The sequence below is a fragment of the Antrostomus carolinensis genome, unplaced genomic scaffold (genome assembly GCF_000700745.2).
Source record: "Antrostomus carolinensis isolate BGI_N321 unplaced genomic scaffold, ASM70074v2 scaffold7920, whole genome shotgun sequence".
NCBI classification, from domain to species: domain Eukaryota; kingdom Metazoa; phylum Chordata; class Aves; order Caprimulgiformes; family Caprimulgidae; genus Antrostomus; species Antrostomus carolinensis.
Genome location: NW_010290477.1, coordinates 1,675 through 17,620, shown reverse-complemented (window position 1 = coordinate 17,620; position 15,946 = coordinate 1,675). Strand labels below are relative to the sequence as shown.

The following is a 15,946-nucleotide window of genomic DNA, read 5'->3' as shown; positions in this document are numbered from 1 at the left end:
ACAGAACAAGTAAAAGCCATGGCTGAGATGGCGGTCAGGACTCCAGCAGAGTGCCATGTGTGTTTATTCACAGGTACGATTTGTCAGTGTCTTTTATTGTAGTGGACAGTGTGCTGGTATTGGAAAGAATCATTCAGTTTGCTTCTCTTGGCAAATTAGATAAACAGTTTTTATATAATGCAATATATGAGCCATATGTATGTATGCTGTTTTGGTTTCCACATAATGTCAAAAGCGATCTTCCTCAATGTATACAAGGATTTATTACTTACGTGCTTAATAAGCAGGCAAACAATAGTTTTACCTTGAAAAGCAGATTATATTTACTAAGAGTTTAAATTGTCCCCTGAGAAATAATCAGAAACACAGGAGCATTTCTGTTGATTCCTTTTGAGGAAATGTTTTGAATGCTAGTGTGTAAAGCCATGGAGGAGGGGTATATTTCTCAATAATATTTCCCTTGGGATTGTTTTGTCTGAAGAAAAAAGCTTAAGCTGGTACTTCACATTTTTCTAGACAATGTTCAGAAATAGCTGCATAAAAGCTCATTTCATTTCTATATGGAAATAGATCTCAAATAAGTGGTTAAAATGAGAGAAAGATAAAATCTTCTTTTGTAATTTAGACATCTGAGCAGCAATTTTTGCTCTCCTCAGTGTAATGTCCTGGTACTTAATCATCAAGAATAAATTACTGTCCTTCAACTATACTGATTTTCCCTCTTTAGTTTTTGCTTTTTGTTTTGTGTCACAAGTGTGAAAAATGTATAAGAACAGCATTCCAGTTGGTGCTCAAAATGCTAATATATGTAGTCTGTGATTTGGGCAATTAATTTCATAGTTCTAGGTCACCAGGTGATTTTGTAATTCTTAGTTCTATATCACCTGTATGTAATTAAGTGCTTTGCTGACTTTCTTTCTCAAGTATATCACCTTCAAGAGTGAGTGACACCTGTATTATTTTATCAATATTATAGTAGAGGAAGAAAGTCATTGCAGAGAGAAAGTACTTCTGAAAAATCTTACATTTGGACAGTTCCTTAAAGGTTCTTCAAAATTGAACCAAGAATTTTACTTTACCACAGTAATCTCTTAAGGGTTTATAATGTGAACATGGAACTGAGGTGATGATCTTTATGAGGTGTAGCAGTTCTGGAAGATGGGGACTGCTCCATTTTAGATCAAATAAAGCTGCTTCTGTCTCTGTCAACATGTGCCTGGCTTATCTTCAAAATACTTTAGCCACTTTTATTTATTTTACCTAAACTAAGATTTGACCTGGATTTCAGACATTACTATACTACAGTGACTGATAGTCATGAAAGAGTTTGGCTCGCTGAAACAAGCCAAATGAAAACTAAGAAGAGATGTGATTTTCTCTGTTTAAAACACTGAAATTGTAAATAGAAGGGAAGGGAAGGGAAGGGAAGGGAAGGGAAGGGACTAAAAAAATAGTAGAAACAACAGCAAATGTACCTGTGCTGTAAATAAAACTACAGATTACTTCAGAAACAAATTCTGAAAAAAAGAAGCATAAACTTCTTTCAAGGTAAAGCATGATTAGTTTTTGAAATTAATCATGTTTCATCAAACAGTTATTTAGTAGAAAGATAGACCCCATGACCAACAGTGCTTTCTTCTCCAGTATGTGATACTATTTAATAGATAGGTTATGATAGCTTTAATATGTATAAACTTTATTTTTCAGGCTTGGAAATAACAAAAAAAGTTTCTTACATGAAATGTTGTTGTTTGAAGTAGATTTCTTAACTCTGATGTGCCAGTTATATTCCTGTTTACTAGGAAGTGTATATGATAAATATCAGACTTCAAACTATATTTAAATATTAAACTATGGTTATGTTGAACTTTAACTGAATTTATAGAAAATATTAGAACATAATGACATTTTTCTGATTATTTCCTGTTGATATCAGTGAATTTTAATAAAATAATCTTTTTTAAATTATATTGCTGACACCAATGCAAATGCTTTAATTTCAAGCTCTGTCCTTAACTATGACATATGTAATAGATAAAAATCCAGTGGGACATCACTATTAGACACACTTTTTAAAAAATCTTAAAGCTATATAGAAAGAAGTGAGGAAAAAATTGAGGAATGGAAATAGAGGATGAAGTCAATTCACAGGCTAATGCTAGTTAAGGAAATCAAGAAAAAAATAGGGATAAAATCTTGTGCAGATATATAATATTGTTCCAGCCTTAAGTTAGTGATGAATAAAATCTTTTAAATGTTCAGTGGTCTTCCACTATTCTTCAGGTAAATTTGTTTCTTTTTAGAGCAAAATTTGAAACTGACTGAGAGAAAATAAGTAGGTGTTTGGGTTTTTTCCCCTTTTCCTTAGCAGAGTTTATTAAATATATAACAATACCTTCTAGTGTCCTAAAATAGAAAGTAGTTAATGATGTGAGCTTTTCCACCATGGGCCACAAATGCTAATTTAAAAATACTTTGTCCCAAACTTGGAATTGATGCCTCTTTCAATAAACTTAATCTTGAAGTTCCACATGCAGATATGTTATCTGCAATTATCTACTTTGACCCACAAGATCCATCCCTGAATACACCTTTAAAAGTAGCTTTTACCTTATATTTCCTTCTAGCTGACATCTTATTTAAAATCTGTCTCCTCATGGTTGTTCTCTTTCTGCAACTTGTGTTACTCTTTGGTTAGCTGGCCAGAATGCCAAATTCTTGTGAGCACAAGAAGAATTCCTCCCTTCATGCAGCTACACAAAAGGCAGGATAGGAAACAGGGTGTCTCACATCAACCCCTTTCTGAATCCAAGGTCTTGAGGAAGATCTCTATCTAAAAGCAGGACTAACCAAGAAAAGAGAAATAATTGATAAGTGTTAAGAGGCCTTCAGGACCAGAGACTTAAATGTAAATAATGCTATACTGAAAATTCATCCTTAGATAAAATGTTTTAAGGTGGAGGAACCTTCCAGAATTTTTCAGATTGTAAACACCTGTTAAATAATTTTGATGTCTTTTACAGATAAAGTTGAATAACACATCTACTATATATCCTTATTCATTCAGCTGGGTCCTGTCTCTCTGTGCTCCTCTTAATCCACAAAAAAAGAAGTTGTTTTGTCTTGACATTTTATCAGGGGCTGGAGAGAAAAAGAGAGAGTCCGTTGGTTGAATGCTTGGCTATGTTTTTAAATTGTGTTAAACACATCAAAAATATCATAAATATCGAATTACTTGCTTTAAATTTTTTTGCTTTTTTCTTTTCTTTCTGTCAAGCAATAATGAATGTGACAGATCAAAAAGGAGCAAGAAAAAGTGAGACTGGCCTGATAAAAAGTCATAGTTAATTTAGGATTTCTGAGGAAGGGCAGTTTATGTGGTTGTCTGACTTCACAGGGAGATTTTGATTACTTCTTTTTATTTTCAAAAGGGTTGTTCCACCATAGCATGGACATTTCCACATACATATATATCTAAAGGAAATTCTACTGATTTCTAAATCTGATTACTGAGTTATCCAAGTTGACCTGTTTTAGCAGTACAGAAAACTTTTCAGATTTCTTTATTGTTTTCAGAGCAACAACTCTAAAGCTGCAGGCTTGATTTTAACAGCAGTAGAAACTGGGAATTCCTGTGTGCTCTCATGTCAACTTTTCTGTGGCCGTGTTCATGAATCTCATTTTTATAGTGCTCAGTTTTAGCTTAAAAGTTTTTAGAATAATGCTATTTAGTAGCACTAAACCTCATTCTGTAGTAGAATGGATACTCACCTGCCTGTCCACATGCACCATAAGCCCGTGGTACGACCCCATAGCACATGAAGAGGAAAATCCATGTCTGTATATCAAATACAGCTCACACTTTCTACATAGGCAAGAGGCGTGGCAGTTTCTGAATTTCCCGTACATATGCAAATCTGCATGTACTTTACAGTTGATGCAAAAAAACCAAGCGTGAGGTCTGAGCTCTGGCTATAGGAATAATTAATTCAGCCTGTTCCTGACAGCCCTTTTTCCAGCAACAATTTAGGGAGATGCAAACTGTATTAGTAGGTCTCATACTGGCAGCCAACTGCTCTTAGCGATCATCTTTTCCATGGCCTCCTCCAAGATGTAAAGTACATCAGGTAAAGATAAAATATAATAACTTTCAAGGTTTTGCTGAAGCTGAGTATCGTGTTCCTCTTTCATAGAATTGAATGTATGTTACTGGAAGAAAAAAATGGGCTCTAGCAATCTCATTCCAAAGCTCTGGAATTTATTCTTTTCTTAGTTCTGTAAACATTGCAAACCACTTAAGCTTCACTCTTCTGATTTATATTATCACTAAAATTCCTCAACAGAATTATTTTCCAGGAAATCACTGTAGATGATTTATTAATGTACATAATGTGAGTGCTATAGGTATAACATTTGAAAAAAACCCCTTGTATTTCTAAATACTTCAAGACTGATGGTGGGATTCGTTTTTTTAGCAGATTAATTTAATGGCTTTTTTTAAATGAAGCTAACATATTGTTTATACGTAGTATTTCAATAGCATGCACTGTTTATGTGCTGTATCTGTGTACCACTGGAGTAATTTCCATGATGCAGCATTCTTCTGTGATAGCTGAGCTCAGTAGCTGCTGTATCTTTCTTTCTGTGTGATCTTTTTTTTTTTTTTTTTTTTTTTCTCTTTAGGATTTGATACCAGCATTTTGCCAATTTGCAAAGACTCCCTTGGCTGGATGTTTAACAGGCTTGATACAAACTATGACCTGTTGTTGGACCAGTCAGAACTTGGAAGCATTTACCTTGACAAGAATGAGCCATGCACCAGAGCGTTCTTCAATTCTTGTGACACATACAAGGACAGTTTGATATCTAACAATGAATGGTGCTACTGCTTCCAAAGACAGCAAGGTAAAAGATGAGAACAACCTGCATATGTATATGACTGACCTTTTTGTAGTGCTTTATCTTTAACATATTAAGAAGATTACAGTGAACTACAAACTCTTAAATGCTGTACCATGAATTTGTGTTAAGGTTTTTGACGTATTGTGAATACCTAAAATTGAAGTTAAAAAAACAAACAAACAAACAATCCAAGCTACATGGAAAGGCTTGCTAGAAATTCAAGGATTCTAAATAAAGTGCAGAACAGCAGCTAATGCTTTTACAGCAGTATTATTTCTCATGCTAGCTTCCAGTAAGTATGCAGAGGAAAGAGACCAAAATACAGAATAAAATTACTTAAATTATATCTTTCCCAATCTACTTTGCCTACATTATAAAATAAACTTTTTTATTGCTAAGGTAGGGCATCTTAATATTCTATTTTGTAAGCCTACTAAAATAACTGAATGGACATTATGGGTAAAGTTATTTCCGGTCATTTGGAGATAAAACTGATTGATTTTTACTGCCTAGATGAATCTCTTGTTAATATTCTAATGTGATTTGGTTAAACAAATAAACACAACCTGTAAGCATTATTTTCCTGATTATACAAGAATTTTAAATCTATGTGAGACATCACATACATTACACAAACTAGTTGTAATGAATCAAAAAATTCACTCGTTAAATATTGGTTGGAACTGGACAGAATTGCTCCTTCATTTTTCCTACTAAGATGAGGGAGATTTTCAAAGGGAAAAGTAGCAACCAATGTCCAAACCACTCGATCTACTGTCAGTAGAGGAGATAAGACTGATTTGGCAGAAAGTTTGCAAAGTCAGTTCAGCCCTTTTGAAAATTTTAGTATCAGTTTTTAAATCTCATTTGTCCCCTTAAAAAGCTCTTCTGACAAGTTCCCATTAGCACTTAGCATCTATGGCTTGACCCTGATTTCTGTGGAAATAGAGATTTTTATAATGCCACATCTGCCAGTTGTAAATCTGGACAAAAATAACGCTGTGCTTATGTAGATACATACTAAATAGCACATTCCTTTTCTTTGGTAACTTTGTAGTTAAAAAGTTAACATTTAATCTTTCAGAACTCCTTGGTTTTTTATGGTAGAACAATATTTTGGCTTTTGTTTTCATAAGCATGTGTGTACTGCTAACAAAATTAGTAAATTAAAAATAACCTATCCTAGAAATAAAGTAGTTCTTACAGTAAAGAACATAACATGTTCTGTTTGGTTGTCTTCAAAATAATAAAAAAACCCCCACCACCACAATCATTTCGGCTTAATATATAAACATCTGTACTCTTTGGAGTGCAGAATAATTCTTCTCAGTTGTCAGAGAAAGGAGAGCATATAACATGTGGCCTAGTATGGTCCAAGATTCTTCTACCAATTGGCTCTTCTACCAATTTCATATAATGTGTGTACAGCATAACCAGGGCATTAAGAAAGCACTTACATAGTTTAGTTTCAAGTAGTTTTGCATTCTGTAGCCTATAAATACTGTTTGTCTAAAATATTTGCTTAGTGTACCGTTAGAACCCAAGGATGGAAGTGTAAAGAGTGATCTAAACACTACTGAATTATATATATTAATGGTACCCCAAAGGCTAAAAATCTGGCATCCGGCTTTCAGTGACACTGATTCTCCCCATTGCAGAATCCAACATTATCAAGCTTTTATTCCCTTTTTACTGGTTTCCTCACTGTCTTGCCCATGGTGTTGTGATAACATACTGATTTAAAACAGATAGCTTTTGATACCACAGTGTGTTTGAGCACGTAGTAAAAAAGGTGCATCCTCAACATTGTAAATGAGATGAAATCTCAGTTTTGTTAATCCTTGCACATTAAACATGTACTTCATCCCTCCAAATTAAGACTGTCAACAAAATCTATATTGTCCTTTTATTTTGAAGGTGTAAGGAGAAGAAGCAGCTTCTTCTTTTGTCACATCTTATTATTAGCTCTTGCACAACTATCTGAGTCCTTACTCCCTAGTGTATTAGTGACCCACTGAATTCTCTATTCATAATTTGCAGTGTTATGCTAAACCCTGTAATATGTTCATGTTTGGTTATGTTTTACTTGATTGAACAATCTAAATAAGACCTTTTACTAGACCTTTGCTATTAATAGCAAAGAGATGGCTAGGAAGAGAAATTCAGTGGTTTCTTTCTGATGTTTACTAAAATAAATTTATACTAACAGAATGTGTCAAGGCATGTAGACAGCTCTCTGTATTCATTGAGTTTAGCAGGTGCTTTCTGGGCAGATCTGCAGTTTTACAGCACTGCTGTTGATTAATGATGTTCAAAGTGAATACAAAACTTAGTCAACAATATGAGTTATACTAGAATAGAAATTCCATTGTGCTTTTTAAAAATACATAGTATTTGCTGCAGTCATTATCTGAGAAGCACCTTTGCTCTTTGATCTTAGCTTCACAGTTCAAGACTGTCAAGATCAGACAAATACTTGAAACTCTTCTTCATCCTTTCTGCTTGAAGTCTGTCATGATGCATTACAGTATGCTAGACCTGTTACTGCACATTACTCACAACTAGTCAATATAAGCAGCTTCTTACAAATACTTCAGTCAGATCCTTCTTCCTCAGAAAAAGATCTTCCTGTAGTAGCTGTCCTGCCTTGATTAATGCTTAGACTCTTATGTACGGCTCAGTGGTAATTACTGCATTTTTTTCTTGCCCTTAATCTGCTTTAAGTGTAGTTTAGTATTTCTGAGATACATCCAAGACACTATAAATTCATTTCTGCAATACTTAAAAATCTGCACTTTGCCAGTGCTCTTTGCAAGTCTTCCTGTACACTTTGGTTGCTATTGCCCTATAGTTTCAACTACAGTTCATGCAAGTGCTCCAGCGCCCAACTTCAGAACTTACTTTCTTAGTTGTTTGATGCTAGCTTAACACTTTATTGCTTATCTAAATGCTGAGGCACTTGCAGTGTTGGCCTTTTTATAGGTTGAATTTCTTTGTGCCAATACTTCATCATTATTACAGCCTTGTTTTTGTTGTGTCACTGCTTCAGAGTAGAAGAGTACCCAGTTTTGCTGGGAATATTAATGTTTAGCACCTAAGTATTTATTTACCACAGGCCTCTGCTTGGATCTATTAGCACTTCTCTAGATGCCTTTTTCTTGCAGGCTCTTCTGTCTGTCAAGGCTAGAAGACAACAAGTGCCTTTAAAACTAGTCCACCTTACAGAATAATGATAATTATCATTACTTGTATTTGTTACATCATTCTCTTCAGATTGCAGGACTTCAAATATTGTTCTAGATGGTTCTAAAGGAAGGTGTAACATGCCTTAATACATAACTGAGGTCCCCAGAAAGATTTCTTGAAGTGCAGTACTGATGCTTCAAATCTCTAAAGTTCAAGACTCGATTGTCCAAAAACAATTATAATCCTTGACCCCATGCACAGGCGAGGCACAATATAGCAGCCTAATCTGCAGTGGACCATGTGCCAGAAGCTATAGGGGCTCTGCCAAATATTACCTACTTGATAGATGGAAAATCACTGTTTTGTAATTTAATAAGATGGAGAATCTGTGAAAGCTGGAGACTTACTGTGTGGGTAGCAGCTCCTTGAAACATCTGTTAAAAATCCTAGATGTTCTTCATCAAATCTACCAGTTTTATTCTCATTGCTCTGTTAACGTGCCTCTTTTTGGTAAATCAAAGCTTAATCGTCTGGGCCTTGCAGCATCTCTTGACACAATAACATGGGGTACTCTGGTGTACATCAGTACTTCGAGTACTGAAGGACTGTGGATGGCTACTGCTAAGTGATTCATGAATCACTTACAACAATGCAGTGATATTGTCAGAAAGACAATTCCTGACACATCTGTGGAAGTAGGCTAAGGGTGAAGATGATTAGTTCTCTTACTTGTATTCATATTATCAAGACTGATGTCGGATTCATTACTGTTTCAAAGGAAGCCACCACACTGATTTTTTAAAGGAATTTTTTTCTCCTTGGCTCAAGACTCCCAAAAGTTGTCTAGTGACACTGCTTTTTTATTGAAACAAGTTCAGAAATCTAAAAGAAAGCTTTTCCAAACTCAGGAACTAACTGAAAAATAAAGAGGGAAGCATTATGATTGGGGAGAGAGGAAAAAGGATATGCTGTGGTCCAAAAGGAATTGGTTGAACTTCTAGCGTACCATTCTCTTTGACAGTTTTAAGCACCAGAGTGATTTAGTATTGTTAAGAGTTTTTGCTGCTTTTATCCTGAGAAGCAAAGCTTAAGTGTGAATCTTGAAGACCTAGCTTCTGAGAAGAAGAGAGTTTTGGGTAAGTAACTTTCTCATATTGCCTTGCTACCTTTTGGTTAGTCATATTCCTTTTTGTAATTATATCACCAAAGATTTATAGCTGTAAATGAAGGTTTTTTTCTTTAGGCGTAGTCCATAATTTTTACATATCAGTGCTCATGTGTGCAACTCTCTGTTTCCTATTTATGTTTTTTTTCCATAAAACAAAATATGTGTATTTTTCCTATTTGACTAGTTCTTCTCTTTCAGTTTATTTCCCATCTTCTTTGAAAGATAGAATAGAATAGAATGAAACAGAATAGAATCACTTAGGTTGGAAAGGACCTTTAAGATAATCAAGTCCAACCATTAACCGAGCACTGCCAAGTCCATCACAATCCTAGGCCCTTCTAACCTGTAGTAATTGTGTGCATAAGTGGCTAGAATTTTTTAGATTACCAAATAATTGGAAATAACTTTGGTTTAAGAAATAATTGATCCTCAGAATGTTGTACAATTAATTAAGAGCTTTACTCTTTAAATATCAGGAAAGACAGAAACCTTAGTTTTGAAAGGTAATGAACATCTCTGGCATGATAGTGAGCATGATCATCATCAAAGCACATCTTACAACACAAGATGTAAAACTTATATAGCTTCAGCAAATACTAAAAGACTAAATAATTAAGACCCAATACCCATCCATCGATGTCAAGTTACGGTGGTTTTCAAGAGCACACACAGAAAATTGCTTGGTTGTCTGGAAGGACATCTCTTGTAAATTTGTTCTGGCACTAAGGCTCCTGTATTTTAAAAGTAGAGCCTACTTTTAAGGCCTTCAGTCTGAAAAGAATCATAGATTTAGTGTGAAAACCTGACCCACCAGAATCGAGGCCACTCTAAGCATTCATAAGCTTCTTTAAATGTATGGGATATGTAAATAGCATTTAAAATAAAATTTTAAAATATAAAGCCAAGAGAAATTATCAGCCTACTGTCAGTAAGTGGTTATTATTGTCTTCTTGTATTCTATTTACTCTAACAGAGAAGATAATAAAAAAAATCAGAGAAGAGCTCATGAATAATACCAACGACCTATTGGTGTATCTGGGCTATGCCAGCCGAGAGGCTCTGTGTTCACCAGAAATATATTTTTGATCCCCAGTTTGTCTAGGCATCTGTGATCAGAGTTTGACCATTTCAACATAAAAGGCAGCTCTGTATTATAATATATTCTTGCCATTCCTGTTCTCCTTTGTGCTTCTTGTGCTGCTCTCAGCTGGCTAAAGAGTGAGCATTCTTGTTTTCCTTTAGGAGGAATTCAGGAAGGGCTACTTTGGACTATCACCCTTCAAGTGATTTTTGCCTATCCATTGTCCAACACAGTGACTGGGTTCTGGTCTTAGTGTGTGCTTCATCAATAGGCTAGGCCAGTCTGACTCTTCTTGAAACTAGCTCAGAAGATTTTTTTTCTGCTTGCATGGAAAAAAAGTATTCATCATATTTCAGAAGGGAGCCTCAAGTTAATTGTATGGCAAAGATGTATTCTAAATAATCAGAGTGTACTAAAATGGAAAATGCATATAATGTTCATACAATCACATTTTAGTGAGATGTTATCACAATATTGCCAGGGGATGGTATAAGCTAGAGAGACACATGAGTAAACTCAGTAATACTACTGCTGATTCAGATTGAGAAATGCCTTTATGCTAGTAGTCTAATGTAATATGTAAGTTCAGAGATTAGTACTTTGCTGTCTTTCTTTTATTTGTTCAACAATAGCATACATATACACATTCACATCTTATTTCCTTCCCATTCATGGGGCATACTGTGACGTGCTTTTATAGACAGTAGAAAAATAAGTGATTCAGAACTGGAGCAACCTATAACTCTGAAGAATGGAAAACAGGATTTTAATAGGTATTCTGCCTCTTAGAGCCATCTAAAGTTTGGCCGCTCTTTTTGACTTAGTATGCTGAACATGGTGCTTTATACTCATGGGATTCAGTCTTAAATTTTTACAGTAGAATCACAATCTTGCAGACTTCACTGGAGAAAATTATTTTCTAGTGTAGTACATGAAATAGAAAACTTGAACATGACTTCTAACAAGGACAAATGTGAAAGAATTAAAAGAGTCATCCTGTTTCTAGCCAATCCATGAGGAAAGCTTCACAATCACCCTCTCATTTCTGTAGACTCATAAAATAGGGTGTGAAAACCAGGACATAGAGTTACTGTTTTGGTCTAGCATTCTTGATCCTGCAGACTAGTGACTTACTAGTTAACTCACAGCTGGGTTAACTAGGAGTGACCTTCTGCACAAATCCATGGTGGTGCTCTAATTCCTAATTCTGGAGCTGTAGCAAGGTGCCATAATTCTTTTATTTCAGAGCTTAGAACATGACTGCTAATGCAGGATGTGTGTGCTTCTTAAGATCAGTAAGTAGTTAGAGTGACCTTACAACTTACTAAAATGTCAAAATTTAGTCGTATGTTTTTTTTCCTAGATACAGTGTAATCTGTTTAACTTTTTTTTTGTCATTTTAGACCCACCTTGCCAGACAGAACTCAGCAACATTCAGAAGCAGCAAGGAGGAAAGAAGCTCATAGGTGAGCCATAGATCATTCTTCTGAAGGTTTTATTGCTTACATAAATAACCGTAGTGAAGCAGAAACATAAAATCAATATTAGTCCAACAAAGATAGACCGCAGTAAATTCTAGCAACAGAATTTATGGAATTTTTGAAAGCTATTAAACTTAGTTTTATTACCTTATCTAGCAAAAGATATTACATCTGTTTTATTACCCTAATAGAAAGTATGTTTTTTACAGTTATAGAGGGGACAGTCTGAGACACTCCTAAATTAGTATCTCTGCTGATCCTTTGCCTGTAATATTCTTTAAGTAATTGAAATTTTTGTTGTGTATCAGTTTATACTGTGGCAATATTACTGAAATGTAAAATCTTCATTTTACTGTTAGCCACTGTATAAAAACTGCAATAAAGGGCTTGGCCCAAAGTAGTCACAACTGTATTTCTGCTAAGGATGGTTTCTAACAACAACTATACACTTCAAAATGCTTTCATATGAATGCTTTGTTCCTTGCAGACTGTCTAAATGTTATGTTTCTTTCAAAAAGCTTCTGTTCGTTCCAAATGAAAAACAGTGGATTATTCAGCCTTAGGCAAGTCACTGCCTTACAAAATAAGTCCCTGATTGTGTCTCTTGTACCTTTGGCAGGGAACTCTTTTGCCTTAGAGCCTTATTTGCCTATATATTTTGCATATAAATGCAAATTTAGCATTCTTTTTTTTACATTTATTATTGATAAAATTGGTGTGTTACACTGCATTTGTCTTCTGTGGTGAGTTAATTAAATATCAGTAGGTAACTAAATGGATTGTAAAATATTTATTAAATAAAAATAGTTCCTAAGCCTTGTAGCAGATAGTTTGTTAGTCCAGGAAGCCTGGCCCTTATTATTCAAACTTGTTTGTACTCCACAGATTATAGAACATCCCAGTCAGGGTTGACTGCTACATTTGGGCCTTTTCCCCAGAATACAGCGGTATTGACTGAGGCGTTCAGGGAATAAGAAGTATGTATCACAGGGACAATTAAAAATTTAAAGGCAAATTGGTCACTTAATTTCTTGGAAATCAGTCCAAGACTGATATGTGCTATTTTCACTCCCACCTTTGATATGTTCAGTCACTTTATGCTTAACTGAATTTAGTAATAGTAAATCAGTGTAGAGTCTGGAATGAGGAAGCAGCAAAAGTTAGTTACTTTCTGCTTTAGCTGTTAAATTGACGAAGAGGTGGTTTTTAATATTCTTATTCAATATTTATATGTCACAGGGCAGTACATCCCCTTATGTGATGAAGATGGATATTACAAACCAAGTCAGTGCCATGGAAGTGTAGGGCAGTGCTGGTGTGTTGACAGATACGGTAATGAAGTAACAGGATCCAGAACAAACGGTGTGGCAGAATGCGGTGAGTTAAGAACCCTTTGTGGCATTTGGTTTGGAGGTGATATTCCCTTTGATTACCAACCAGATTAGATTTCTTCAGTAAGAAGAAATGCAGGACCCAACTATGTGGATTTTGAAGCAAAAAATAACAAATTATAATATGTTATTGTTACTACTTCATTATTTTTTGCAACTCCTATCACTAGGTCAGCTATTAATAAACCTCATATATGTGCTTGGCATAGTGTATATAAACCTAGGGAAAATTAATTACCTAGAGCAGTATTAGACAAGCCCCAAAATACTTGATGAAATCCCTTTGGGTAATCAGCATGCTAGTGAATTCAATTTGACATTTTTTTTCAGGTTATCTTTGAGAGAATTGCCAAAAGTTCTTAGCTCACTAAATATTCCCTTATTTTTTCCCTTCCCTGCAGCACTGTACAACTTATTCCAAGAATTCCCATGTCACCTTTATTTGATATCCCAGTTATAAAAATTAGCTACAAAATATTTTCCTTTTATTTTATTTTTTTTTAAAAAAGTCTTACATTACTCCTTTGCACTTCTTTTACAACAAACGAGCGTAGCCTGAAATAAAGGGTAAATTTAACACATTATTTGACATACAATCTCAGGCCTATTGTCCATCTAATCCAGGATGCTTTCTAGATAAAAGGACAGTTCTAGATAGTTCCAGGTAATATGTAAGAACTGAACAATAGACAGCGTATATAATAGACAGTGTATATTATCAGTAGTTCTTATTGTCAGCTATAAGTTGTACTTAAATCTCTTTCATTTGTTCCTGGCACTCATTAAAGTTCTACAAATCCATAAAATTCATCTCCTTTTCTTAACATTGAGAAATTCATCCCTACTGAAGTGGTTTTCTTTTGAGAAAAAAGAATTTTAATACTATTTATATTTTATTTCTATGTCACACTGTGTAGTTTCAAAGAAGTAATTGTCCTGAAACTAAATATTCTGGTGTGCCTTTTGTATGCTTAAGTATATTGTACTATAAATACATAGTGTATCTTGCCTGCCTTTTCTATAACTATCATTCCTTTTTAGCTGTTGATTTAGAGACTTCAGGTGATTTTGCCTCTGGTGATTTCCATGAGTGGACAGATGATGAAGGTGACGAAGATGAAATAATGAATGATGAAGATGAAATTGAAGATGATGATGAAGATGAAGGAGATGATGATGTTGATGATGACGATGACCATGATGGATATATTTGATGATATTAGGGGGTCTGTGAATTGTACCTTTCTAAAATTCACAAGATTACATTTCATAAAGTCCCTTTGCTCTCCAAGATCAAAAGGATTCTAACAAACATGTATATTTTGTATGATTATTTCAAACATTGCAGCTGGAGTCATAGACTTTTTGTTTAAATAAGAATAATTATATTATGTGCTTTTGAGTTTTTAAATGCCTTTGCGCTGAAGAAAACACGTTGGAAGTCTAGCCTGGAGAAAGAAATGTTATGTGCTACTGAAAGTATAAATGTGCAAAACAGTATAAAGACAACCTGTCTCTTTAAAACTCCGGTGAAAAGATACTTGCCCTTACTTGGAACTGTGCATGTCGTCACCTTAACTTTAGTTCTGTCACTGTTTTAGGCCCTGCAGGCTTTGCAAATTGTCCATTGAATAAATCAAAAATATATTACAGTAGAAAAACATTGGTGCACAAGTAGCATCTCACTGGCCTTTAATTATCCAAAGGTGTGGGGAAGAATTATCAGGAGGGAAAAATAAAGCAAAGTCCTCCTTTGTGTTTGCATTTGCAGTTATGGGGTTTTTTTTAGGAAATGGCTAGGTTATTGAAAGGATTTTTCAAAAGCAGTAGCATGGATAAGCACGAATTCTGTAGTTCTAAAGTTTTCTTGTCCTTCCTTATTTTTTTTTTCTTTCATGTCCATGTCATATAGGCTTTATCATTATTTACTCAAACATTGCTTCACCCTTTATTGTTTCTCTGTATTTCTCTCTAACCAGATTAGCGTAAAATATTTTACATGGGGAAAAATTTGCTTAAAATTATATTGCCTTTATACATTACTGTATTTCAGAGTATTGGTACTTGCCCCAAGGTAGTTTTTAAAAAATGTATCATGATACTTTTTATTTTCTTAATTCAGGAAATAGTTTTGCATCTTTATCTTATTTCATGTTGGTTTATGTTACTAGTGCAGAAACTTAGAAAACGTATTGTAAAGGTGCCTTGCAAAATAGAAATAGAGAGGTTTTAGCATGCATACCAGTATAGGACATTAGGCAATAGCTAAGCACACCCAATTACCAAATTAATACCAGTATAGGTACTTCTGCTGGAATGAAGAAAATGGGTTATTTTAATTTTTTTCCTATTGTTATGTAATTACCATGTGGACTAGAATATAATTATTGTGTAGAGTAGCAGTTAAGATTTGACTGTAGAGAAAATTACTTTAATCACTGTATTTATGTTAGCATGTTAATTAGTTGTGTAGACATTTTGGGACTCCACCATCTTTGTTCATATCATATCTATTGCTTTCTGCCCACAATAAAAATTGACGTGACCTGTGTAATGTAATACTACAGGTTGTATAATTTCAAAATTAGATCACTGGTTTCCCATTGTTAATTAAAAGGAAAGTCAGTTCCTTATTTTAATTAATTTCTATACATTAAATACTAAATTTAATGTTTATCCTATGTAATATTGAAAAGTATAATGCATTTTCTTTTTTACTGTTTCTGTATAGTTTGCA

At 34.4% G+C, this 15,946-nt stretch overlaps 1 protein-coding gene across 1 annotated transcript in view; it reads left to right on the top strand.

Annotated features, from left to right (window-relative positions):
- The window catches only part of LOC104529100 (SPARC (osteonectin), cwcv and kazal like domains proteoglycan 2), a 78,534-nt gene extending 63,932 nt beyond the window's left edge, over positions 1 to 14,602 (top strand). The window contains exons 4-7 of the mRNA XM_010173303.1: positions 4,684 to 4,905; positions 11,741 to 11,803; positions 13,058 to 13,195; positions 14,251 to 14,602. Coding sequence (XP_010171605.1) covers positions 4,684 to 4,905; positions 11,741 to 11,803; positions 13,058 to 13,195; positions 14,251 to 14,423 — 596 coding nt within the window. The 3' untranslated portion in view covers positions 14,424 to 14,602. The remainder of the gene's footprint in view (positions 1 to 4,683; positions 4,906 to 11,740; positions 11,804 to 13,057; positions 13,196 to 14,250) is intronic.
- Positions 14,603 to 15,946: the final 1,344 nt, after the last annotated feature.